We start from the raw sequence: 26730 nt of genomic DNA on the forward strand, positions 1-26730 counted from the left end.
CCTGTTAAAGTAAAGTAAAATACTGGCATCATTTCTACTGTAATGTAAACAACAGACTGTTCCTGTAAAAAAAAAAAAATATATATATATATATATATATAAAATATGTGGTATAGTGCTATATAAATAGAGCCTTTACAGTATAATACTGTCACCTGCTATTTGAGTGTTACTATTATAACGTCTATAAGCAGTTTATTGCAGTAAAATATGACCCTGAAGTTAGTTTCTTGTCTTTCATATAGCAAAATAAGATATCAGCTTTGTAACAAACCTCATATACCTTCACAACATTTCACAAACTGTATTTGCAGAAAACGATACATTACCATACAAAATATACTTTTTTTGTTTTTTACAGTAAATTGATCGTATCTTTGACTCTGATATCATATGCCCTCACCATTTAGAAATCTGCTCTCACTGCAAATAAAGGTTGAATTTAAAGAGCCACAGTTTGCAGCTTTCACTGAAAGTTAAAGCAATAGTTTACTTACTTTGCTGCTATGAAATAAATGAAGACATTCCTGCACTTCCTGCCAAGAAAGTGTGTTTATAAATGGTTCCCCCTGCTACTAGATTTTTTTGAGGTCTTATTTCTATTGTCTGTTAGTCTTAACCTTCTGTTCAGGATGGCTCAGTGTAGCATGTGAGATGTCATGATACTTGATACTTGATAAGGAAGCAGCAGAGAGGTGAAAAAGAAGAGGAGAACGGGAAGTATGTGGAAGAAATCATTGAGGGGGGTTTATGTAGGAGGACTACAGATTGGCTGCCAAGGCCTCAGTCCTTGATTGCAGCCTGCTTGTTAAAGAAGTATAGCCCGTTTCAGCCACTTACTTCCCCAAGACGTGTTGATTGGATGGGATAGAAGTAGGTATTCGTGTCTAACCTAAATACAAGACCATTCCTCTCAAAAGACTGACCTCCATTGTAAACTGAGTTTCTTTGTTTTCTTGATTGGCCATTGGTCAATGCCAGTGTATCCCCTCCTGGTGCATTGACCATATACTGACCCATAGATAGATAAGATTTCACAGATTTAGAGAGGATTTACAATCAATATGGAAATCTGTAATGGTAAATCCTGTCACTGGATCCATGCCAGTTTTCCTGGAAAGCAAGCTTCCAGCAAAGTCTTTGTTCCTCTCTTTCTACTTTCTCTTCCTGCTGCATATTTCATGGAGCTGACTATGGCACATGTTTGAAGCATGAATAAAAAGATTGATTGACTGGACTAACATCATTTTCCCAAAAGCAAGTAGCCAAGGAAAACCAGGAACTGGACATTCCTTCAGTGAATTTCAAAGATTAGGCAAAGAAGTTGAGGGAGACATTAAACATGCATCCCAGGTTTCCCCAGTTCACTGCGCAAACAAATACAAATCGGATTAAAAGCGTTAGAGTGAAGCTTTTTGCTGGATTGAAACCTGATAAGATGAGCAATCAAAGGAGATCTGTGCAGGTGGTGTTGCTGGAAGTATAATCACAGCTCGTTTGGGTAGTTGTGTTTCTCTGTTGAGCCTGGTGTGAGTATCGTGTGGCTTGTGTGTCTAAGTGCCCATTTCTGCTGGAAACTGTTACACTATCATGTATATTTGCTTGCTTCATGCGTCCAACTACAATCCACAACTCAACTGAAGTTTTGTACGGCTTGATCGCAAGACAATATGAAGAGTATTTCATTTTTTAGGCTAAATTGTTGGTAATTGTTGGGTAGATCAAATTCCAGTGATGCAGATGTGACTGGAAAGGTTCAGCGTGGAAAACTAACGTGCAATTACTGCAGTATTATGAGGCGTAATCACTGCGCTTGTGGCTCACTGGTAGCCCGCTGGCTTGTTTCTCATTGCCATCCCTCTTTTTCAATATCTCATCTGATTAAATTACAGCTGGGCGGTGTTCAGCTGAGGAAATGAAGCCGTGTGTTTTGCGAGTTTATCTCTGAGTCTGTACATAACCCTTTACTTATGCTGTTTGTTTGATCTCCTGTGATTCTGTGTGGAAAACCCAATCAGGAAAAACAAGCTGCATTTGTATACTTGATTGCATGTGAGTGTGTGTGTGTTATCTTGTCTTCATGAGGCCATCAGGTCTCAACCCTCTTGACGGCTGACTCGAGCCTGTGAATCGTGATTTACCTGTCGGCTAATCAGATCAGAGTCCCGCGGTCTGCTCTGCGGGGATCAACCAATCAAACTGTGTCATAGAAATGGCTCAGCACATAAATGCACTGCTTTCTCTTTATAGTCTGCAGAGAGGTTAATAGTAAACATTGACTTAAAAACAATAAAAACAATAACTGGCTTTCTCTTGAGAAACATACAGTAGCTGTGTGAGAATCCAATCCCGGCTCTACTTGTTGGTTTATAGTTGTGCGTAAAATGAAGCTAATGGATCTGAGCACAAAATTGGGCCCATAAGCAAAAGATTAAAAAAAACAGTCATAGAGTTTAAATCTGTGCAACAGGAGCTGAGAGAGCCTGTTTTTTTTAATCTCTAGTAAAAGTCAATATCCAAAAACTGCTGGTCTTTCAATTTTAATTAGTGCAAGCATTTATCTCACCCATAATCCTAAAATTACAGATGTTAACATTCAGTGGAGCCACTGCAGGATAGTCGCCATACACTCCACATGTGATGTGGCTGCCAATAGTGAGTACAGTAATGTTATAGTACATGGCATTTTAATTCTTTGGCCATCCTATTTGAAAACTTGGGAATTTCCAAGCCCATTCCAGTTTATGGGTTTATTTACAAATCTCATAAACCCATATTTTATTCATAGTAGAAGATAGAAGATATATTGAACTGTTCTTGAGCCAATTCAGTGATTTTCTTGGCACACAGAGATTCCTCCAGATTCTCTGAATCTTTTGATGATATTACGTAGATGACGAGGTGTTCAAAGTCTTCACAATTTTATACTGAGGAACATTATTGTGAAATTGCAGCATGCAGTTTTTTGCAGAGTGGTGAACCTCTGCCTATCTTGACTTCTGAGAAACTTCGCCTCTCTAAGAGGCTCTTTTTATTTCATGTGTCCGTCCCTGTTTCCAGTTAACCTAATTAGTTACAAAATGTTCCCCCAGCTGTTTCTTTTTAGCAATTTACTTTTCCAGCCTTTTTTTGCCCCCCCATCCTAACTTTTTTGAAATGTGCTGCTGCTGTCAAATTCAAAATGAGTCGGTATTTTTCATGAGAGGTTTGCAAATTGTTGCATTCTGCTTTTGAGTTTGTATTCTGATTTTTTTTTATTTTTTAGGGACATACGACTAATTACATTTCTGTTCTAGAAAATGAGCATGCACCTGGCAGGACGTAGGTAATCTAAATGTAAATGTGATTTGTTTCTTCTGCAGCAGATCTTTTTAGGGACCAACTGAACCAAAAATAAAACAGTAAAGCACAGTCAGACTCTCTTCAGCTTTTTATTCAGTAACTGAAAAATATGCTCAGGTGACTGACTCGGCCATTGAAGAATATCCCATTTCTTTGCTTGGAGAAAGTTGCTTTCGCAGCACACTTTGGGTCATTATCCATTTGCACTGTGACTGACCAATCGGTTCTGCAGCATTTGCACTGACATGTATTTGGACTTGACATTGACAGTTTCAGTGAACAGCGACCAAATACAAGTTCAACACTTGGAATCAACTCTGAACCCTTTATCTGCTTCATTTGTCATGGAATAACTCAGGAACACCTGGCCATGAAACTACCTGTCAGTTAAGTGTCCAATTAGTTTTGAGCCTCTGAAAATGGGAGCCGTAATTCTTGCTCAAGCAGTTCATGCAGGACTTTGGTTAGACCTTGAATTAAAGCTGATAGTCTGAACTTCAATTACATATTGATTGATTTCAAGTGGTGTACAGAGGCAAAACTACAAAAAAGAAAAGTCTTAGTACAAAAACTTGCAGACCTAAATATATTCACACATGCATACAATTTAATGAAGTGACAAGCTCCTTGCTTCCCTTATGCATGCTTAATTTGAGGTTTGGTATATGAAATTAGAGTTGATGCTCTCATGTCACTTTTAATGAATATTAGACACAGTTGCATATAATGTGTTTTAATTATTAGTTGCTTACAGATCCAAGTTATCATTAGTACAAGGCTGTCAGTTTCAAAGCCATAATCATGGGTTTTTAAAGGACACTGTATAGAGATGTAGTTGAGCTGGTGTTTAACAAAGCATCCAAAACCCAATTATCCAAAACTCTGAAAATGTCTAGCTGAATATCAAACCTTCATAAAATAAATGCAGAGCTTGTTGAGACACTTCTGGAAAGGATGTAGGTGTTAAACTGAGCCGTAGTGCATGATTTATTTAAACATTACAAGCCATGGAAAGTTATGGTTTTGATTGCTTTACACTGCTGTGAGAATTGCCTCCAATCTCTTTAAAAAAAAAAAAAAAAGATGAGTAGTGGCATTTTTCACGAAAATGTGGACAGACAGATGAAAGTTAAAAAGTCTCTTGCAGCGTCTCATATTTGAAAAGACTCACAGTTGATGATAACGTCCTCCAAAGAGGCCTGACAGGCACCCATTAAAAGGTAGGCTTAAGTGTGTTTGTGTGTCAGCGGGAGCCTCCTTTATAGAGTCTGCTTGTCAAACAGCTAAAGGAGATGTTCACTGGTCCAAAGTCCTCCCACACACAGCTGCTCCAAAATGCTCAGTCTGTGTGTGTCAGCTCATATGTGCAGGCTCATGCGTCCTTGTTTGTGATGTGTTTGTATTTTCTGCTTGTGTTTGCACGGTCACTCGGGTATCCCAACATTACCTGTGTGTGTGTGTCTGCGTGTGTTCAGACTTGTTTGTCTGATCTGTTAGCACTCTGCATGTCTCCCTCTTTATCCCAGAGCTCCATGCCTGTCCAGCCATTCTCTCATCCTATTAAGACTTCTCCTCCCGAAGGAACCGCTTGCCTGCATGTGTTGGAAATCGCAGTCTGGCTCCGATGATGAGCCAAGTAGGACTCCATGTGGCCAAAGCCAAATATGGATATTTGTTCCATCCCACAGTGAGATAGCCACCATCTGAAGGAGGAAAATGGCACTCAGAAAATAAGGCAAATTTGTATGTTTTTCCAGAACATTGACGAGCAACTGTGGTTGCTTCCACAGAGGGTTAAACCTATGTCTTGCAATCTGAGGGGAGCGTGACTCATTATGTTAATTTAAACACTAAATCATAAATATGTTATGGACATATAACAGTGGCAAACCGAGTGATTCCCTGCATGTAATTTGAAAATATTTGGTGGCATTTTTTTAATGATATCTTCACTAAGTTGAACGTGTGTCATTCACTTGTGTTAAAGGAGAAGAGTTTGACATTTTGTTAAGTTGTTTAAAATACTCTCAGTTACTCTTGTTTTAAGTTGGCAGCACTTTCATGTCATTGTGTTAAATATCAAAGCACCACAAGTTAACTTGCCCTCACACACTTTATTAGATCGGTTCAGCTGCTCATTAATGCAGATATCCAATCAGCATGTCACTGGCAGCAACTCAATGCATTTACAGTAGGTATGCAGACATGGTCAGCACAAACTGCTGAAGTTCAAACCAAGCATCAGCATGAGGATGAAAGGTGATTTTGACTCTGAAAGTGGCATGGGTTGTTGGTGCCAGACAGGTTAGTCTGATTATTCAGAAACTGTCTATCTGCTGGGATTTTCTCCATACAATCATCTCTTGGGTTTACAGAGGATGGTCTGAAAAAGAGACAATATCCAATGAGCAGCAGTTCTCTGGGCAAAAATGTCTTGTCGATACCAGAGGTCAGAGGTGAATGGCTAAACTGCTGTGAGCTAATTGAAAGGCAATAGCAACTCAAAAGCACTCATTGCATCGAAGTTATGCAGAAGAGCATCTCTGAAACACAATAACATGTTGAACCTTGAAGCAGATGGGCTACAGCAGCAGAAGACCACACCGGGTGCTGCTCCTGTCAGCTACAAATAGGAAACTGAGGCTACAATTTGCACAGGCTCACCAAAATTGGACAATAGAGAATTGGAAAAACATTAATTTGTTTGATGAGTCTTGATTTCTGCTGTGGCTTGCAGATGGTAGTGTAAGAATTTGGAGTAAACAAGATGAATCCATCCTGCATGCATCCATCCTGGCTTGTATCAGTGGCTGGTGTAATGCTGTGCGGGGGTATTTGCTTTGTATACTTTGGGCCCCTTAGTACCAAAGTACCTTAGTACCAGTTAAGCATTGTTTAAACTCTACAACCTACCTGAGTACAGTTGCTGACCATGTCCATACTTTAAGGACAACAGTGTACCCATCTTCTGATGGCAGCTTTCAGCAGGATAACGCACCATGTCACAAAGCTCGAATTAACGGGTTTCTTGAACATGAAAATGAGTTTGCTGTACTCAGTCAGAGTCACCAGATCTCAATCCAATATAGCATATTTGGGATGTGGTGGAACAGGAGATTCCCAAGTTCACAATTAGCTTCTTATATTTTATTATCTAACTCTCACAGGGGGAATAAATACTCCTTAATTGTTTTAGCATTCCATGTCAGGTCGATAAATTAAATCTTTATGAAGTTTTATAGCATCTGGGGTCAACCATCCTGACAGTGCCCAGGAGACATGAATAGGAGTGCAGACAGGGTGGAGTGGGTGGAGACGAGTGTCGAAGGTGATTTGTGATAGAAGGATAGCAGCAAAAGTAAAAGAGAAGGTTTAAAGATGGTAGTGAGACCTGCTATGATGTATGGTTTGGAGAAAGAAGACAGAAAAAAGACTGAAAAAAGACAGCAGGCTGGGCTGGGTTAGAGCTGAAGATTTTCACTTGGAGTGACAAGGATGGACAGGATTAGAAATGAAAGGATTGCTGGGACAGTTCAGGTTGAGCAGTTCGAAGCAAAGTTTGAAAGGAAAAGTTGTACAGAGGAGGGATAGTGGATACACTGGACAAAGAATGTTGAATATGGAGCTGCCAGGCAGGAGGAAAGGAGGAAGATCACAGAGAAGAGTCATGGATCTTATCTATCCATCAACTCATCACAGTACAGAAACAGCATTAGTGAAGGTTACAAATAATCTTCTTATGGTCTCTGACAGTGGACTCATCTGTAGTTGACCTCAGTGCAGCATTCGATATTGTTAACCATGATATTTTATTACAGACATTACAGCGTGCCATAGGTATTAAGGGTACTGCACTTGTCTAATAGAGTCCAATTTGTTCATGTAAATGGGGAGTCTTCTTCATGCACTATAAGGTTAATTATGGAATTCCACAGGGTTCTGTGATAGGAACAATTCTATTTACGTTATAATTGCTTCCCTTAGGCAGTATTATTAGAAGGCATTTTCATTGCTATGCAGATGATACCCAGCTCTATCTACATCAATTAGTTAAGATGCAGGAATGTCTTAAAGACATAAAGGCCTGGATGTCCTCTAATTTCCTGCTTCTAAATTTAGATAAAACTGAAGTTATTGTAATCGGCCGTACAAGCCTTAGAAACATGGTTTCTAACCAGATGGCATCACCTTGGCTTCCAGTAACACTGTGAGAAACCTTGGAGTAATTTTTGAGCAGGATTTGTCCTTCAATGCACATATTAAACAAATATGTTGGACTGCTTTCTTGCATTTGTGCAGTATTTTCAAAATTAGAAACATCCTTTCTCAGACTGGTGCTGAAAACCTAATTCACGCATTTATTACTTCTAGGCTGGACTATTGTAATTCATTACTATCGGGCTGTCCTAAAAGCTCCCTGAAAAGCCTTCAGCTGATCCAAAATGCTGCAGCTAGAGTACTGACAGGGACTAGAAAGAGAGAGCAGATTTCTCCCATATTGGCTTCTCTTCATTGGCTCCCTGTTAAATCTAGAATAGAATTTAAATTCCTTCTCTTCAAGGTCTTGAATAATCAGGCCCCATCTTATCTCAAAGACCTCATAGTCCCATATCACCCCAATAGAGCACTTCGCTCTCAGACTGCTGGCTTACTTGTGGTTCCTAGGATACTTAAGAGTAGAATGGGAGGCAGAGCCTTCAGCTTTCAGGCCCCTCTTCTGAGGAACCAGCTCCCAGCTTGGATTCAGGAGACAGACACCCTCTCTATTTTTAAGATTAGGCTTAAAACTTTCCTTTTTGATAAAGCTTATAGTTAAGGCTGGATCAGGTGACCCTGAACCATCCCTTAGTTATGCTGCTATAGGCCTGGGCAGCTGTGGGGTTCCCATGATTCACTGGGTGTTTCTTCTTCTTTACTCAACACCACTCTGCATTCAATCATTAGTTATTATTAATCTCTGGCTCTCTTCCACAGTGTGTCTTTTGTCCTGTCTCTCTCCTCTCACCCCCAAACAGTTGTGGAAGATGACTGCCCCTCCCTGAGCCTGATTCTGCTTGAGATTTCTTCCTCTTAAAAGGGAGTTTTTCCTTCCCACTGTTGCCAACTGCATGTTTATTTCTACTGTAAAGACGGGCATTTCAACACAGGAGTCTATGGTGATAGACTTGCTTTTGGAGCCAGCCTCAAGTGGTCATTTGAGGAACTGCAAATTCACAATTGGCTTCATTTTTCAGGGCTGGAGGTTTTTGTTGAGTTTTTATGCTGTCAACCTGTAACTACTGTCTCAGCCCTGTTTTTGTGATTATCATCTTTGATTTGGAAATGAAACTCTTATTAATACACGTGCATGTTGTGCAGCTAAGTTGTGCTGAGTTGAAATTTATTACTGTTGTAATTTGCTTTTGTCTCCAGATGGCCCAGTGATCTGGCGGATGCTGACCTACCCCCCGACCCGGCGAGCCCTCATGGTGGGCTGTGGTCTTCAGATGTTCCAGCAGCTTTCAGGAATCAACACAGTCATGTGAGTGAAAACACCACCATACATTTCACTCGGTTCTGTAGCACAGGTCTAATTTATTCTTCTTGTTTTGCCAGAACAACAGATTTTTGTAAAATTACACAGAGCCTGCAGTGGTCAGCATCAAAAGCACTAATTGATAAAGACAATTACTCAGAACAACTTTGGATTGATTTTCAGTGACCCTTTCCTTTAAGGGCTATTGGTGTGTGTGTGCTATAGCCTTATGGAGCCATTCTGTCAATGTAGGGGTCAATGGTTCAGGTTTTTCCTTCAATTTGTCACCACTCTGTAAATACTCAATTTAGAGGCTCTTTCATGTGTAGTCCTTGAGGCTGTGTCCATGTGTCATCTCCTTTTCAAAAGCTTGAACAGCAGAGCCATTATTATTTCTACATCGCATTGGCACTGAAAGGGAAAGTTCAAGTGTGTTTTTATCTCTTTCACCCTCAGAGTTAATGAAAACAATAACGATACATGACACAGATTCCACGTGTCACACGCCCTCCCATTCAACACCAGAGATCTAGACGGATGCATTCGGTTCAGCAACACAGTATTAAATCACAAAACATTTCTTTCATCTGTCATTTCACATCGTACACTGGGGAGTGAAAGGCCTCATTGCATTACTGCCCACTTGCCTGCGAAGGGATGGACCACCTTTTTCTTTTCATCTGAGGAGATTGTGTCATCGGTCTCTGTCTCGCCTCCCCTTAGAGATGAACTATATTGCAGAGCTCTGTAAACAATCTGTGGATATGTGCTGTTGCTTAGCAACCACCGGAGGTGAGAGCAGCAGGATAAGTGTTCTTGTACGGGCGTGTTTGCACAAATGTGACTTAATGAACAAAATGTGACACTATGAGGTCTGCGCATGTGCACCTGTGTAAGGTGCGTGCATGCACTCGCATAGATGTGTCTCTGAGGACGTGTGAGACTTCAGGTATGGCCGTTTGCCCTTGCATGCTTGGATCTTGAGAACTGAATGGACAGAAACATGAGGCAAAAGGATGATAATGAAGCAGAGGTGAAACTCTGGATGTCTTTAAGCACTTGCTTCCGTCTGGCTCGCCGAATATCTGTCTGTTGAGTGTCGGCCTCTCTTAGTGTATATTTATCTTCATCCCTGTCACCCACACCATGAAGAGCAGAGGAGACAAACTTAATCTGTCAAAGCTCTGTCCCTATCCACCTTTCTGTCTCACTGATTTATGTATCTGCCAATCTTCTAGTCTTCCTGAAAAGGTCTACCTAGTAGTTTATCTGTGACCCGTTTGCAGCGAGCATCGTTACGTGTTCCGTCAAGATTTGTGCCAAGATTTGCTGTGTTTACAGGTGGCGTTAAAGTGCACTTTCCTGTCTGCAAATTGAAATCTGATTGCCTTTTCATTTGCAAAAATAAGTACTGCGGCTCACCGTGGTGACAATGACATCATTCAAAATTGACATTAAAGACCTCACACTGGCGACAATCAATTTTTTGATGCCGGTGTCTCCACTTCAGAAAACTGAAGGGTTATTGTAACTCTAAGTTTCTGATATCAGCAACAAGCCCTGATTATGATGGGGAAAACTAGGATTTCTTGAGAAAGCTGCCATATTAAATAACGCATGGATAATCAGGCAAGAGTGGATGCCTTAGCCAAAGTTTGTTGAATGTAACATATGCAAATGAACTGGTATTTGTGTAACTGCAAACACACAAATAACCTCAGCTGTCTTATGACATTGCTATTAAATTGTATCCGTGGACCTCTTTCCCATTCATCCAGGATGTGCTCATTCCAGATTTATATGTAAACAAGTCAATAATAAATCATCTGGTCGGCACGTGCGCTTGTGTTTTTGTAGTCAAGATACTGAACTCGGGTATATAAATTTAAAGCTGTATTATCAAAGGAAGTTATTATTTCAGGGCCTGTCTCTCTAATGTCTCTGTAGTGTTTCAAAACCACATAAGACTAAGCCATGGTTGTAATACACGTCAGAATCCATCTTTGTTTACCGTTTGTTCAGCTTAGAGTCAGAGGGGTTTGGCGCCTATTCCTCCTGTCATGGATAACATGGAGGTTACACCCTGAGCAGGTCTCCAGTCCTTCACAGAGAGACAGACAGCCACATAGTTTCACCCCCAGAGCTCATTTGGAATCAGCGGTTAACCTAGCATGCATGTCCCTGTGCATGCTAGGTTAACTGTCTGCATTTAAAGTCTACAAGTGAATCGATAATCAGTTGTTAAGGCCATTGTAAGTATATTATATTTAATGGTATATTAGTACATTTGTTTGGGTTTCAGAACATTTAGTGAGAACTGCATCCTGATAGTGGACTCAATAAAGTCTCATTACAGCATTAAAAAGTAGTTGATGACCTGATAACCTCATATACTAGGTTGACAGAATAAAATGTAAATCTGGATGATTAATATTAGGTCATAGAAACAATCTGCCTGCTGGCTGGAATTCTGAGGTGATTAATAAAAAACTGTGAGGGTGGCTGGTTGATGTGAGGAAAGATTACATCAGACAGATCCAGACAGAAATATGGAAAAAAAAAAAAAAAGAGAGGGACAGACTACAGCTGTTGCCATGACAATAGTCGCCCTTCAGCGATGAATATAATGTAAAGATATAAAATATTAAAAACTATATCTAATCTTTAAAATTGCTTCTTTGCTTGCCCCTCTTTCACCATACAGAGCTTGGGCTACTTTAAACATAGGGATTACTCAGAACCTGCACTGTATGCTGAGTCATTGCAGGCACCTCCTGTCACTCATCATGTGTGCTGTATACTTTACTAGCTTGCCTGTCTACAGCCTGCCTTTTTGTCAACCTGCAGTGAAGCTGCCAGGCTAGCCCCATTAGCCGGTGAGACATAAAGAAGGTCTGAGGAGCCAGTAAATCAGCCGAGCTTAGGAACGAGCTCCTCTCCCTGTCCCCAGCTGCTTTTTCTGATTAAACCACCAGGCTGGCACAGAGTAAGAAGGAAAAGGGCAATGAGACAGTCTGGCAGACAGGCACAAAAAAAGAAAAAAGAAAGAAAGAAAAGAAAAATCCAGACCAAACTAGAAAAGCACATATTGGCTGCCAGTTCTAGCAGTCCTTTCTTTCTCTCACATTAGGAACTTGACAGGAACGGATTGACAGAGTTCCCTTTTTTCCCCGCTCTCTGTCACTAAGTCACATATGTTCACACAGAGGGTACATTTGAGTCCCTATTAGCACATTCTCCCACCAAAAGTCTGCCCCTCCCATCAGCCTTGGAGTAAAATGTCTAACATAAAGTGAGCTCTTCTGGTCTTTATCAAAGGCATTCAGGCAAAAATTGAAACTGTAACCGACCAGCCAGTTCAACCAATAACATCTTGATGAACTGACAAAGCCGTGTTTGTCACTTCATCAAACTGTCAGTTAACACATTTCCTACTGATTTGCCCTTTCATATCTAGCATACATATGGAGATCGGTGCTGCCTCTGGGCATATCTTCATATCTAATCTGCAGTCTGTCAAATACAAGTAAAAACTTAACATGATCGCTCAGTCATACAGCAGTGAATGCAATTAGCAGCTTTGGCTCAGTGTGCCCCAGTTTTCTGTATGTTGTTTAAAGATGCTCATATAATAGTTTTGTATTATACAATGTACCCTACACGTGTGGCCATTGCCAGCATTTATACCTGTGCAGGGTGTATCAATGTGTAGCTCCATTTCTAGGTAGGTGCACGTCACATTACTGCCCACGTTACAATGTAGGGTTTCAAAAGGGTTTGCAGTTATGCTGTGCCTATGGTGTAGCTTCAACACAGAAGTATAAATCCACTGTTACACCTGCACACACAATAAACTCAGTGCAGGTCAGCATCACACGCCTGAATGCTAATTAGTGCTCTGTTCTGTCTCATGACTTCCATTTATGCAAGCAAACGTAAATGAGCTTCATCCAAACTCTCGGTTGACTAGTGAAATTCCAGCTAAACACAAAGCCACAATTCCATCTCATGGCATGCATGAGCTGGACACACACAGCTGCACTGCAGGACACGATTTCATAACAATGTGCATTAAATTTACTGAAACTAAATAACTTGGGTAAAATTGCTTTTTGTCTGTCCTAGGTCTATAGTTTAGATTCTCAATATTTAGGGCACTATCATTAAGCATCAGTGCATTCACAAACACGTCTGGATAGGTTATTCATGGCCTGTGTTGGGAATTTTTATCACTTGGTATTTACTGTTATTATTTTTATATAACGTACACACTGGATTAATGAAGACTATATGCTTTAAGGTTACTGGGGTAAAGGTAAATCCTGTTATATCTATTACTTATATATGTTTGAGGCCTTGGTGGGATGCAGGAACATCTTTGGTTCACATGACATTGTAACCTCATGTTGTATTTTAGGAGGTCTTATGACAGGTATGCTCCAAAAGTGGAGTTGTGCAGACTCACCTGTGTTTGTGTAACATAGATATTAGCAGGGGAGAAATACTATCTAAGTGGGGATTGTCAAAGAGGTGTTTTCATACCAGAGGTTTTAATTGGAAGAAGATCCTTCATTATGACATCTGCTAGAGTTGTTGTAAACCATTGAGATACCCTGGTGATGTATGTTTCTTTAGACCATGTGGGACAAGAGTTGGCAGAGCCTCAACAGGTGATTGGTTGGGGTTTAAGTTCAGGGGTTGAGACTTTATGTAAATTAGGAGGGGTCAAAGGCAAGTGGGCAATTATCATCTTTAAGATATAAATGATGGCCCGCTCTTTGTCTCAGGCTCTTACCTTTTGCTCTTCCCTTGTAACATGTAACATGTAGCATACACCCATGCAGGTACATGTGATTAAAGGATCCCTATATATGTATTAAGAACAAAAGTCTGCAATCATGCTAGCAGCTTGGTGTGGGTGTACTTGGATGCACTACATTTCAGACACATCTCAGGCAAAATAAAAGCATGATGTTGAGCGTTTATAATATTCGCTGTGGTCGACATTTTGGTTTCACAATTATAGCAGACTAATATTTGGTAATTACTACAGCAGCAGAAGGTGTGTAGGTCAACTCAATTGGCCATCTCCCATTTGCATGAAAGTTTTATGGTACAAAGTTTGAACATATTATTGCTGTGAAGTTTTAGCTTTAAATATCAAATACTTTTCAAGATATATATTTTTGAAAACTGGACCGTCGACCAACTTTCAGGCCATTTTTTCACACATTGAAGTCTGAAATGTTTGAACATGAATATCTTAAAATCTATTAAAGATAAAAGCCTTAAATTTTCACTGGTCTTTGTTACCATCAAAATGATTTGGGGTCAGATATGATAAAAAAAAAAAACGTGAGTATTGCACTCCTGCAAAGTCCCGTATTTGATCACACACATAAATTTTCACACTGCAAAAGACAATTAGTGGCAATTTCTGCATGGTATATAGCTATATTCCACAATAATGCAAACTAAAACATGTAGAATGCTTTTTAACATGCAATAAGAGGTAACTGAATAATTCAATCATATTCTTGTAAAAATACTAAGCTACCATGAGCCAAAACTAAAAATCTTAACTAACTTCTATTACACTAGATTTATGAGCCTAACAGTGGTCAAACTGCGGAAATATCAGTAGTGGCTTAGGGCTTGTTGGTTGCAGAAGATAAGATAATTTTTTGTGACTCCAAATATATTAAAAAATCCAGCTGAAAACTGAAACTGGCTGTGAGTATGCAGCAAGACTTTAGATATGGTCCCACATGTACCATTATTATTTTACAGCAGCTTGATTTGAGCTTATGTATCAGATACTCTACCTCATCTCTCTTGTTGTTATATGAATAACCTCCTTGCCTTCACACTCACACTCACACACACGCACACACACACACACACACACACACATTCAGAAACCCATGTCTGTCAGAGGAACCTGTGTGATGAAAAATGTATTTATCAATAATACATCTCTGAGGAAAAAAGAAGCTGGATGGATGGTTGTGTGGATTACCTCAGTAACGTGCATCCTACAGGGGATTTTCTTTATAACTACCCTTTGTTCTATGTATCTACCTTTCCTGTTGTTTAGCTCTAAATGCAGAACAATGTGGTACAGCAGTTGGTCAAATTCAATATCATCTTTATCCATTAGCTGGTGGATCATTTCAATTGAATTAGCCTCATAATCTTGCATGTAAAGGTCACTGTGGACTGGTGGGGAGTGTTTGTCTGTGTGTGGGTGGGTCAGTGTTGGTCAGCAAAGTCTGTTAAAAGAGGGAAAGATCATACAAACTGGGCTGGAGAGTAGAAGAAAAACAGGGAAGAGGAAGGAAGAAGAAGAGGGCAGAGGGAGCTCTGACATTGATGGTGATGAGGTGGAGGAAGCCGCGGAGGGGGATCAAGGCATATGACAGGAGAGGAAGTGTAAGATTTATGAAGGAAGACAGAGAAAGGGGACAAGAAATATTGAGCTGTGGATGAAAAGCCCCGTGTTCTTTTATTCTGTTTTTTTGTTGTTTCTTTGTTGCATTTTATAACAATCACTTTGAAAAGGTTTTTGTTCTTGGCTCCAGGTTTCTCAAAAGTAGCATCAAGTTCTTTTAGCCGAGTAAAACCCAATGCCAGTGACTGCACACATACAAAAAGGGGTAGTTTGATGTAGAAATAGAATCATGTTTATAATAAACCCAAACACAAAAAGTGGAAAAAAATGTTTTGGGTGGTATTATTGGCTAGTTGAAAGTACAGCTTGTATAATGCAAACGCTGCAAACTTTCCCTAAAAGCATTTGTGTGACATGTCTGTCTGTCTGGGTTTAGTTGCTACTGTCGGCGTCTTGTTGCCCGCATGCACTTTTAAGATCAATCTCATGGTGTGAAATTTCATCAGTTCTGGCAAACAAGAAAATAAATGTTGGAAAGTCCAGAAGTGACAATTTATTCCCAACACCTCAGTCACATTTCCTTTACCGAGCACTACAATACTGGTTAATGGTCATAAAATCATAAAAGCCTGAAGAATTTTGTCAAAAAAAAAAAGAATTGGGCACACAATAAAAGGGGGAAGACAGTCCAGCTAAAGCAGCTAAAGATACAGCGACCGGTCCAGCAAACCACCCACGGAAACATGAGACAGGAAGACTCAAGGCGAACTGGCTACCAGTGACAAGATTTTCAAAATAAGAGCAACAGAATTGACCTCTAGTACTCAGTCACAGTTGTTAACAGCAGTCAGACAGTTGTTAGACAGTTGTTAGTCAGCAGTTAGACAGTTGATAGAGCAGTCACTCGAGACTGTAAGACCCAACTGACTAACCTGTGCACCGCCTGGATTGACTACAAGAAAGCCTATGACTCGATGCTGCACACATGGATCCTGGAATGCCTAGAACTGTATAAGATCAACAGGACCCTAAGAGCCTTCATCAAGAACTCAATGGGTATGTGGAGAACAACACTAGAGGCCAACTCCAAGCCCATTGCACAAGTCAACATCAAGTGTGGGATTTACCAAGGAGATGCCCTGTCCCCACTGCTGTTCTGCATAGGCCTGAATCCCCTCAGCCAAATCATCAATAAGACTGGCTACGGATACCGACTACAAAATGGAGCAAGCATCAGCCACCTTCTCTACATAGATGACATCAACCTGTATGCTAAGAGTGAACGAGATATCGATTCACTGATGCACACCACCAGGATCTACAGCAATGATATCGGAATGTCATTCGGACTGGAGAAGTGTAGTCCTATGGTAACAAAGAGAGGAAAAGTAGTAAGAACTGAGAGGATTATGCTACCAGAAGGTAACATTGCAGACACTGAGGACAACTACAAGTACCTTGGAATCCCACAGGCAAATGGCAACCATGAAGAGGCCGCTAGGAAAGCTGAACCTCCAAGTACCTGCAGAGAGTAAGGCAAGTCCTTAAGAGTCAGCTGAATGGGAAGAACAAGATCCGGGCTATCAACATCTATGCCCTGCCAGTTGTCAGATACCCTGCTGGGATAATAAGCTGGCCAAAGGAGGAGATGGAAGCCACTGATGTTAAGACAAGAAAGCTCCTTACCATGCATGGAGGGTTTCACCCCAAATCCAGCATCCTGAGAGTGTACACTAAGCAGAAGGAAGGTGGCTGAGGACTAGTGAGTGTCAGAACCACTGTCCTAGATGAAACAATGAAGATCCATGAATACATCAGGAAGATGGCCACAAAGGAGTGAGTACCTCAGGCAGCAGAAACCCGAGAAAGAAGAGGACGAAGAACAGGAACCATCATGGAAGGACAGGCCTCTGCATGACATGTACCACTGGCAGATAGAAGAAGTGGCTGACATAGAGAAATCCTACCAATGGCTGGACAAGGCTGGACTGACAGACAGCACAGAGGCACTAATCATGGCAGCACAAGAGCAACCTCTAAGTACAAGATCGACAGAGGTTGGGGTGTACCACACCAGGCAAGACCCCAGGTGCAGGCTGTGCAGAGATGCTCCTGAGACAATCCAGCACATAACAGCAGGGTGCAAGATGCTAGCAGGCAGGGCATACATGAATGCATACATGAGTGGCCGGCATAGTATACAGGAACATCTGTGTCGAGTATGACCTGGAAGTCCCGAGGTCAAAATGGGACACGCCCCCAAGGGTGGTTGAGAACAACAGAGCTAAGATCCTGTGGGACTTCCAGATACAGACAGACAAACTTGTGATGGCTAAACAATCGGACATTGTAGTGGTGGACAAACAAAGGGAGAAAGTCATGGTGATAGAAGTTGCAATACCAAGTGACGGCAACATCAAGAAGAAGGAACACGAGAAGCTCGATAAATACCAAGGGCTCAGAGAGGAGCCGAAAAGGATGTGGATGATGATGGTAACAGTGGTCCCTGTGGTAATTGGAACACTCGGGGCAGTGACCCCCAAACTGGGAGAATGGCTCCAGCAGAATCCTGGAACAACATCCGAGATCTCTGTCCAGAAGAGCACAATACTGGGAAAAGGTAAGATACTGCACAGGACCCTCAAACTCCCAGGCCTCTGGTAGAGGACCCAAGCTAGACCAAAATAGAGCTCCTGTAGGGCATTTATATATATATATATATATATATATATATATATATATATATATATATATATATATATATATATATATACACACACACACACACCTCATGACACAGTTACATCTTCTTTAAAAACAAATTCCACAAATGTAACTAGAGAACCAGCATTGTGGTATTAAATAGAGCTATTTTATGACTACGTGTAACCTGAGTGTGTGCTGTCATGTTGCCAAATATTCATTTTGTTGCTGAAACGTGCCAGTTGGCCTACACAGATGGTCCCACAGATAAATGTCATGTTGGAAATGTCACGAAAACCCAGTTTTATATGGTCACTCTGCTGGCAGGCCCACGAGGAGCTGGCAGAACACACACCATTGTATGTGTGTTTTGTGTCCAAGAAGCCACACTAAAAACACTGGGTTGTTTTTGCCTGTGTTTGTATGTTTTCAAGCATTCATAAGCAGTTTAATCATGCCAACATCTTCTGCCTCCCACTGAGACGCAGCCAGACCTTTTTAATGAGAAATATTCTAATTTTGCTTCTAATCAACTGCATACAGAAACACATCACACTCACATGCTCCTCACAGCAGGATGTCACGTATGCTTAGTCTGTAGTTGGAGTGATGTTTAGAGTATGTAAATACATATATTTAAACAATTTAAACCAGGCTGAAAGATCACTTCTTACTCTACTCATCTCACAAACCCGAGTTTGTACAAGCTGTGCTTTTGGCAGTGTTTTTATTGTGTTAGAAAAGGGAATCTCACACCTTTGTCTTTTACATTAGTGAATGGTATCCTCACATATCCTGCAGTCAGAATGGCTACTGACAACACCTGTGGCCCTATTCATGGTCTCTACAGTTACTTGTTTTACAGATGGAATTACATTTGCTCACATATAGCCAAAATATGGCCAACTGCTAAGTGCATATGGTGTTCAGCTATCATTTGAGCCAAACTAGGAATGTCTCCAGAACCAATACGATGCCTTTACAAAAAAGCTGAAAACACGATTGTACTTGGCTTTTTGTGTCGCCTGCCGAGAGGCAGGGAGGCAGGGAGGCAGGGATCACTCTTCCATCTGTTTGTCCGGCCGTCATGCTTTCTGTATCTCAGTAGCCATGCAAGATATTGACCTCAAACTTGGAAGCTAGATGCGTATTGAAGAGTGCAACTGCAGAGCACAAGAACCATAACCCGACTTCCTCTTACACCAGAGTTATTTAATCACTATCAACAATCTTTCCATCATTCATTCATCTCTCGACTGTCTCACCTCTGTATTTGTATGTTATAGACAGTTCTATGCAGTACCCGCTGAAGAACAATTATTTACTGTAAAAATGTATTTGTAAATATTATAAGTTCAACACTTAATCATTTACTTTCATATGCATGGATATACTTTCTGACAAGCCTTTGAGTAGGTGACACATTTGTTCTTTGGAACATCATGGAGTTGTTTTGTTGTTTTTTTTTGTTTTTTTTTTAGTATCATAGGTACCGTAGGCAACGTATGTACCATGGCTGCAACTCTATCATAACTAACAGGAGCAGCATACGCCTCCAAGTCTTCTCATATGTCCTTACAAGCTGAAGAAGGACACCCACAAACACACAAAAACCTACCAGTGGAAGACTCGTTGACTCAGGTGGGAATAAGAGTCTTGATATTGAGGTGTTCCAGTCACGTGATCAAACCATATGATGTTAATCTGTCCATCATTTTGGACATATGACAAGGGTCAAGTAAATAAGGCCCCAGTCAAACAATCCTCGAGGCCAGTCCACGTCCCTCTGTCAAAAACTGGTCTTGAACAAAAATGTGTATTCCCCGACCTGTTGGTGAAAGCCTCCTTGCAGTTGCGTTGACCAATAGCAGACTGCTGCAGTTGCCCATAGTTTGCATGGACTATGCTGACTTGTCTGCAAACACTCACCTGCTATTCTCTGAGCAGCAGTGAAACTGTGAAAAGTGCACCAAAAACCACAAATTGAGACAATTTGCCCTCAAAATAAAAGCTGCACATTTCGAAATGTATTGGCTGTATCGCTGAGGCACAGCTTTTACTTTGAAGGTGGATATTCTTTGTTTCCAATTTCCAATCACACTTTATCAAGTTTTATTGCCACTCAGCTAGTAGACACTTTGGCATGTTTTATCCAAACAACAGGCAATCGCAGCAACCTGCTAGCGACCAAAGCAATCACAAGGAGGTTTTTGGTGCAGCACCCTCTTTGCAACCAATCTCACCTAGCAACAGCCACCAACCTCCAACAACCACTTGCAACCACTCACATGATGCAAACTGTTTGCAGTGGCTAACACTATATAAATGCTAAAGTTAATATAATATCACTAACATTATACCTTGTAATAATGCTAGTAGGCTACTTGCAGCAATCCTAACATTTCAGTCTGTGACCAGTCAGCAAAATATAATGTTAAAACTTTAAATAAACGCTCAGCTACCACCATGTCAGTAAATTAAAATTACCTTTTAATAAGGAGTTTGTGTTTGGATAATCATTTTGTCTTGTTTGTTTGTTTTCCTCAGGTATCAATAGTGAGCAATATTTTACTGATTGACCAAAAAAAGAAATTTGATTTCTTTCCCTCTAAATTTGCTCATTTTTTCACCCCAGTCATAGTTTCTGGCTCATTAGACCTCTGATTGGTTTAAAGTAGATCTCTTCTGCAGATTACCTGTCATTACAAATATACACATAAAAATAATGGGACAGCAACGTTCAGATGAACATTTCAAACTACTCTACTCGGGCTTTGGTGATGTAGTTGCTACTTGCCTAAATAGCATGTCAACTACTGAAATGAGCTTACGCCTCGCTAGCCAGGAATATGCTAGCCTAGCAACAAAATCTTCCCAAACTCTTTTCTATTTATTTGTAAAATTTTGTAAAATTGTATTATCACAATTATCTATATTTAATTTAATAAAAAGTATAGAGGAGAAAAAAGTTAGCAAAAAAAGCTGTTATAAAACTCATCTAATTAGCTTGGTCAAAAATAGAACAATTAGTTTTAAAAGTTTATTCAACATACTGGACTCCTAGCTCTTAGCTATTCTCCGAACATTTATACATATATATATATATATATATATATATATATATATATATATATATATATATATATATATATATATTTATCTTTCAGAAGGAAAGGGTTTTAAAACACAGTGGAGGGTGCAGCACCACTAATAAGCTACAAAATCTTCCTCCATTCTGCACCCACCATCTCTCCACTCACCCAAAGGTCAGCACTGTCAAAACACTGCTGAACAGCACAAAGCAGTAATTTCCTTAACCTGATAAACTAAAACTTGTTCCTGTGAATTATGTCATTTAAAAGAAAAAGGTTCCAAAAAGAAGTACTCATCACTTTTATTTTTGTAGAGCTTTATTCTCTGTTTTTACAGCCAACCAAATGAACTGAAAAGTTCTGGATTTAGTTGACTGTATGGTGAACTGTACTGTTATATTTGTCCTATTCCTGCATGATTGCACCACATGTTAATGAACTTATTGATTGATTTAAGGGTTGTGCATTTTAAACTTCTTGCAGAACGAACACAACCAAGTGCGTTTGAATTCTGTGCTGACAGACATCTGCAGATGTCACACTTGGTGCTTTGTGAATGCGGGTTTGTGTGAATGTGTATGTGTGTTTACAGAGTTTGCAATCAGAGCATCCAATCTGAGGTTTACCTGTTTGAGCTGAACATGTTTTTTTTTATTTGTTCTGGAGCATAAATGTGATGCAGTTCTGCGTTTGCATGCATTCATTTGAAAAATAGGCCAGTTCCCAAGAGAGTCGCTGTCTCCCTGTCTCTGTCTATCTCTCTTTCATGCACACTCTCTCTATATATGTCTCTCTTTCTCTCTCCCCATATCTTTTCTTATCTGTACAATTGTTCTTGTTTGCACTCCCACATCCCTCCTTTTCTATTTTCTCCATCCATTCAGTCTTCTTCTCACCTTTCAGCCTTTTTCTCACTTTCTTCCTGCTCTCTCTCTTCATCCATGCCTGCTGCTGTTTCTCTGCTCTGACACCTTGTCTCTTACTCTCTTACTCAGTGAAGCGGTCACTCAGTCACATGCAAGCTCTCGCTCGTACATGCACACCCACACACTCACTGCTTTCTCACACACACACATACACACACACTTAACACTTGTTTGTTCGCTCCATCTCCCCATCTCACTACTCCCTTATAGTTGATCCTTCAGCTGCCTCTAAATCCATACTATTAGGTTACATAATTAGATCAGCGCTCTCTCGATAAGTAGCACTCTGTTAGAGCTTTCTTGCCTATAGCTTGGAGAAACCTTCCCTTTACTCTTCTTTCACACCCTATCACACTTATTTACTTTTCTAGCCTATGAATGCAGATAATATAGCAATATGTAACTACCTGTGTTTGAATACAGGCAGTTTCATACTTATATTCATACTAAAACAAAAGATAAAAGACTTTCATACCAGGCCTGTCTAATCTGATTTGCATTCAGTTACATCAGCTCTATGAACATAAAAATTTCAGTAGTGCTGGTCTTGATTTTCACTTTGATATTCTGCTATGCATCATACCTAAGCTATAATTATATAGTGATTAAAATTAATCAACTGACAAAACCTGTTAATTTGTTGCCCACCTACAAGGTTTTTAGTTAGGTGTTTAGTTACTATAAAAGTTAGTATAAAAGATGGATGGAAGGAAGGGCCTGACTGCGAAACCGCGCTCTCACTGGCAAATGTCTTGTGATTGACAACTTATTAGCCAATGAGCATGTAGCTTCATACCACAGATAATCCTCTATTTTCATGACGAAGATTTACCAAACAGACTTTTTTTATTATTATTATTCAATATGACCCAGAATGAGTAACCAAGCTCATAAACTCATTAGGAAAGTGTTTACTGACGTCGAGACAGAAAGCCATTTTCCGGTAGACTTCTGTGGGCCCAGAGGGCTTTTTGCAACCACAGCTATTGCTATCCGGTGGCCTTCAGACAGAATGTAACTTCATATTTTTGACCTGGAAGCTACATCCATGTGTTCGTGCATAAACATCTATGATTTTCTATTTGCAATGAACAGAAAATGCTGCAACCAACTGTAGGCTTTGCACAACCATAGACTGTATATAAACGATAGGTACAGCTATCGTTTGTTATTTTGAAACAACAAGTTTAGCCATTTGCATGTCTCTATTTTGTTTGTTGTTTTTTCCCTTTTTCTTTCTTGAAACATATCCATATTTGGCAGGATAGCGCTGGGGTGTTTTTAGCTAGTACTAGTGCTGCCTAGCAATCGAATGGTTGGCATGGTTGTGCACTGGTCCTACTCATAGCCTGAGCACAGCTTTCCAGACTGTTGTCTACATGTTGTAGCAGTTTACTGTTTAGCTGTTTACCAGGGTGCAGCATCAGAAAGAACTCTGGGCTACTCTTGCTTGTGCTGTTGTTGGTCCTTCAGCCAGCTTTGCAGACAACCAGAGTTACACTAAGAAACCAAGTTAAACCAAGTGTTAAACACAATGAAAGGCGTCCACTGCAGACTCTGGCTGTGCTTTTCATGCAGCTGCTTCTCTTCCTGTTTCATCTTTGTTGTCTGCCAATTAGCATTCAACCTTAGCACAGCATCATCTACACTGACCCGCATGCTGTTAGCGTTTTTACGCAAGCAAGTCTGTGTAGGTTTTATCCCCCTAATCCTACACTCTGCCAAATGTATACACAAGTAGACACAAACATGGTACCATGATTCCCATCTTATTTACCAAGAGACATGCATCAGTCATTGTGATAGATAGATAGATAGATAGATAGATAGATAGATAGATAGATAGATAGATAGATAGATAGATAGATAGATAGATAGATAGATAGATAGATAGATAGATAGATAGATAGATAGATAGATACTTTATTGACCCCATAAGAAAAATTATTGTGTATACAAAATTATTGTGTAATTACTGTATAATTATATTATTATGTGTATTATTGTGTAATCCTAGTAAGAAAAAAACAGGCTTAAAACAAAATGTACTTGCAAGAAAAACTGAATTGGCTCTTTAAGTATCCAAATACTGAACAAGACAAAACTGTCTTAACTTTAAATGGGCAAGTTCTTTTTTGAAAATGGCTTTAGACACCAATCAGGTCTTTTGTTTCAGGCAGTAAACATATTTATTTCTGCTGTTAAGCAGTGTAACATGGGGGTCAATTTAGCTGGACAACCTCAAGGTGTCCTTCAAGGAACTGCAGTTCACGTTTTCACTCTGTCACCAACTGCTTATTTAGATCAAACACAATATTTTTTGTACTAGATTATAATGAATGAATATGATTTTTGAGCATTTTTTTTTCAGAACCACAAGAGTTTGACTTTTAAAGTAAAATGTGATTTTCAGCACCTGAAGGAATGGCCTATTCTGGGGGTATGCAGTTCATTTTCCCAAGGGGCCACATGAGAAAGTGGGACTGTTGTCACAGCAATAATCTTATAAAGAAATAAAATTAATATTGAGCAGAACTGAGTTCAGCTTATAGGTGCAGCCCTCCACAATAGTCCCAATTTCTCATGTGGCCCCTTGGGAAAATTAATCAGCCACCCCTGGCCTACGCTGTCTATTTCAAGAACAGGCTGTGCAAATAATATTCCTCTAATGACAGGAAACTCAAAGTTTCCATGCTCCTCTGGAATATAAGCACATCTTCAAAACCTTTGGGATGCTTTGGGTTATAGAAATGCGTATGTGAATTGTACTTAATAGACTTAAACACTCAAAGCTACCAGTGCAGCCTTTTAAGAAGACATGACGTGTCCTTCTAAGAGTCAGCAGCCTCCAAGACAATGTAATGTGTCAGTAAATGTCAACCGTGAGTAAGAGGTGTCCTCTCATCACCACCCATGTGAAATGGACTAAGAGTTGTCTGTTATTTCTTTCTTTCTTTTTTTTTTTAATAAGAAACACTTGTATTCATTTTAGAAAGGAGTTTTGATCTATAGTTGTTTTCAGAAAGGTCAGGGCCAGATCACACCTTCTGTTGTTTGCTTTATGCCAGCACTCCACAGCAGTGTCACAGCCGGCCACAACCACACCACACATACTCCATCATCCCCACCTCATCAGCACATATAAGAACACACCACCCCTTAGTATACTTATAGGCATAATGCATGGATACTCTAGGCCACAGTAACACACCACACATCTATTTCAGGAGCCACTGAAAGGTTTGAAACCAGCAGGTATAATGCATAATTTACAGTATTTCAACACAGGAAATCAGTCATAATATAATTTCCTTTTTTTTTCAAGAAAAAACTAATAATGTTTACATAAAGCCAAAAAAGAAAGAAAGGCTGATGGTGCAAGCATAAAAAAAGAAAGAACATATGAATTCAAAAGAAGGGCAAAATAACAAAATCCACTGACGAGGCCATTATAGTTGTGGGTGTTACCAGTTTGTATGTATTTGTTGGGTGGACCCACGTTGACGATTAACAGTGTGTGTGTGTTTATGCACTGCAAAGAGTGTAAAGAATGACAGACATAGCTTTAGGGTCTGAAAAGTGAAGCAAGTGCCAAAGTGCTGTAAGCATACATTCTCTCTAATGGCCAGCAGGAGGCAGCTGCTCTTATATAGAAGGCTATAGAAGTCTTCATCCATGACCTCAGTAAACACTTTCCTGATTGGTTTACATTCTCAATCCCTGGTTTCAAGTCTTATTACCCACCTTGTTATTGACAAGTTGCTACTATAGGCACAATATTACTTAAAGAATAAATAATATTGGAATTAATGGATATTAAGTAATATCTAAAATGTAACAAAAATGAGGGACTGCACATTTCTGACCTGCTGCTGAGGTGCAGACCATTACTGCTGCTGCTCTATGGACATCTATTGCATTTTCTTAAGTGCTTATCCAGCTTTCAGTCACTTCTGTGGCACCTGTCTCAGCTGTTATAGGACACCCTGCACAGGTCACCAGTAGATTACAGAACTAACACAGAGCGACAGACAGCTCAGAGGAAAGCCCCTTCCACTTCCTCAGCTATTACAGGTGCTTTGAAGTTTTTTCTCAAAGGCTCCTCTGATCGTTAAAAGAAATGGATTTTTCAAATGAAAAGCATGAAGATTTTATGAAACAGCCCTCTGAAACTACCTCACACTACTGTTTCATTCAAGTCCTACATGGAGTATTCCCTGTCACTCTGTGATGTGTGTTAATAGCTGACAACCAGTGGGTGTTTTAGACTGAGAGGTGTCACTTTGTATGAGAAGTGACAGCTGAAACCCTTCAGGTTTGTAGCACTGCAGAAAAACTATAAAATAAACAAAAACCGAAATCCCTGATATCATAGTGGGAAAAATGATAAAAAATAAACACGACATTCTGCACCACAGTGTGTTGTATGTGCCGCATTGTCATCCAGGGAGAAATGTCCATGACAATACTAAGCTGCTTCATTTCTTTGTACACTGACAAACAGCAGTCTGCTTATGTGTGCAAATATACAGAACAAAAAAGAAAATGTGCTCTGTTTTGTTAAGGTGTTCTCCTTTTCTTCAGCTGAGAGTAATCCAGTCGTGCCTTTATTGTTATGGAAAGCCATTCAAGTCAAAGTTAGACAGATACTTCAATAAATATTGACTGAATTTTAAAAATCCATGCATGTGTAAATAATAGTGTGAAATAAAGAAATAAAGATAGCTGTGAGATAAATCCTGAAATTAATGCTATAGAGTA

General features: G+C 39.9%; 1 protein-coding gene across 1 annotated transcript in view; it reads left to right on the forward strand.

Annotated features, from left to right (window-relative positions):
* LOC115773715 (proton myo-inositol cotransporter-like) overlaps positions 1-26730 on the forward strand; it is an 89438-nt gene that overhangs the window by 50787 nt on the left and 11921 nt on the right. The window contains exon 4 of the mRNA XM_030720595.1: positions 8755-8863. Within this exon, the coding sequence (XP_030576455.1) occupies positions 8755-8863 (109 nt within the window). The remainder of the gene's footprint in view (positions 1-8754; positions 8864-26730) is intronic.

Source organism: Archocentrus centrarchus, chromosome 23 (assembly GCF_007364275.1).
Source record: "Archocentrus centrarchus isolate MPI-CPG fArcCen1 chromosome 23, fArcCen1, whole genome shotgun sequence".
Taxonomy (NCBI): Eukaryota; Metazoa; Chordata; class Actinopteri; order Cichliformes; family Cichlidae; genus Archocentrus; species Archocentrus centrarchus.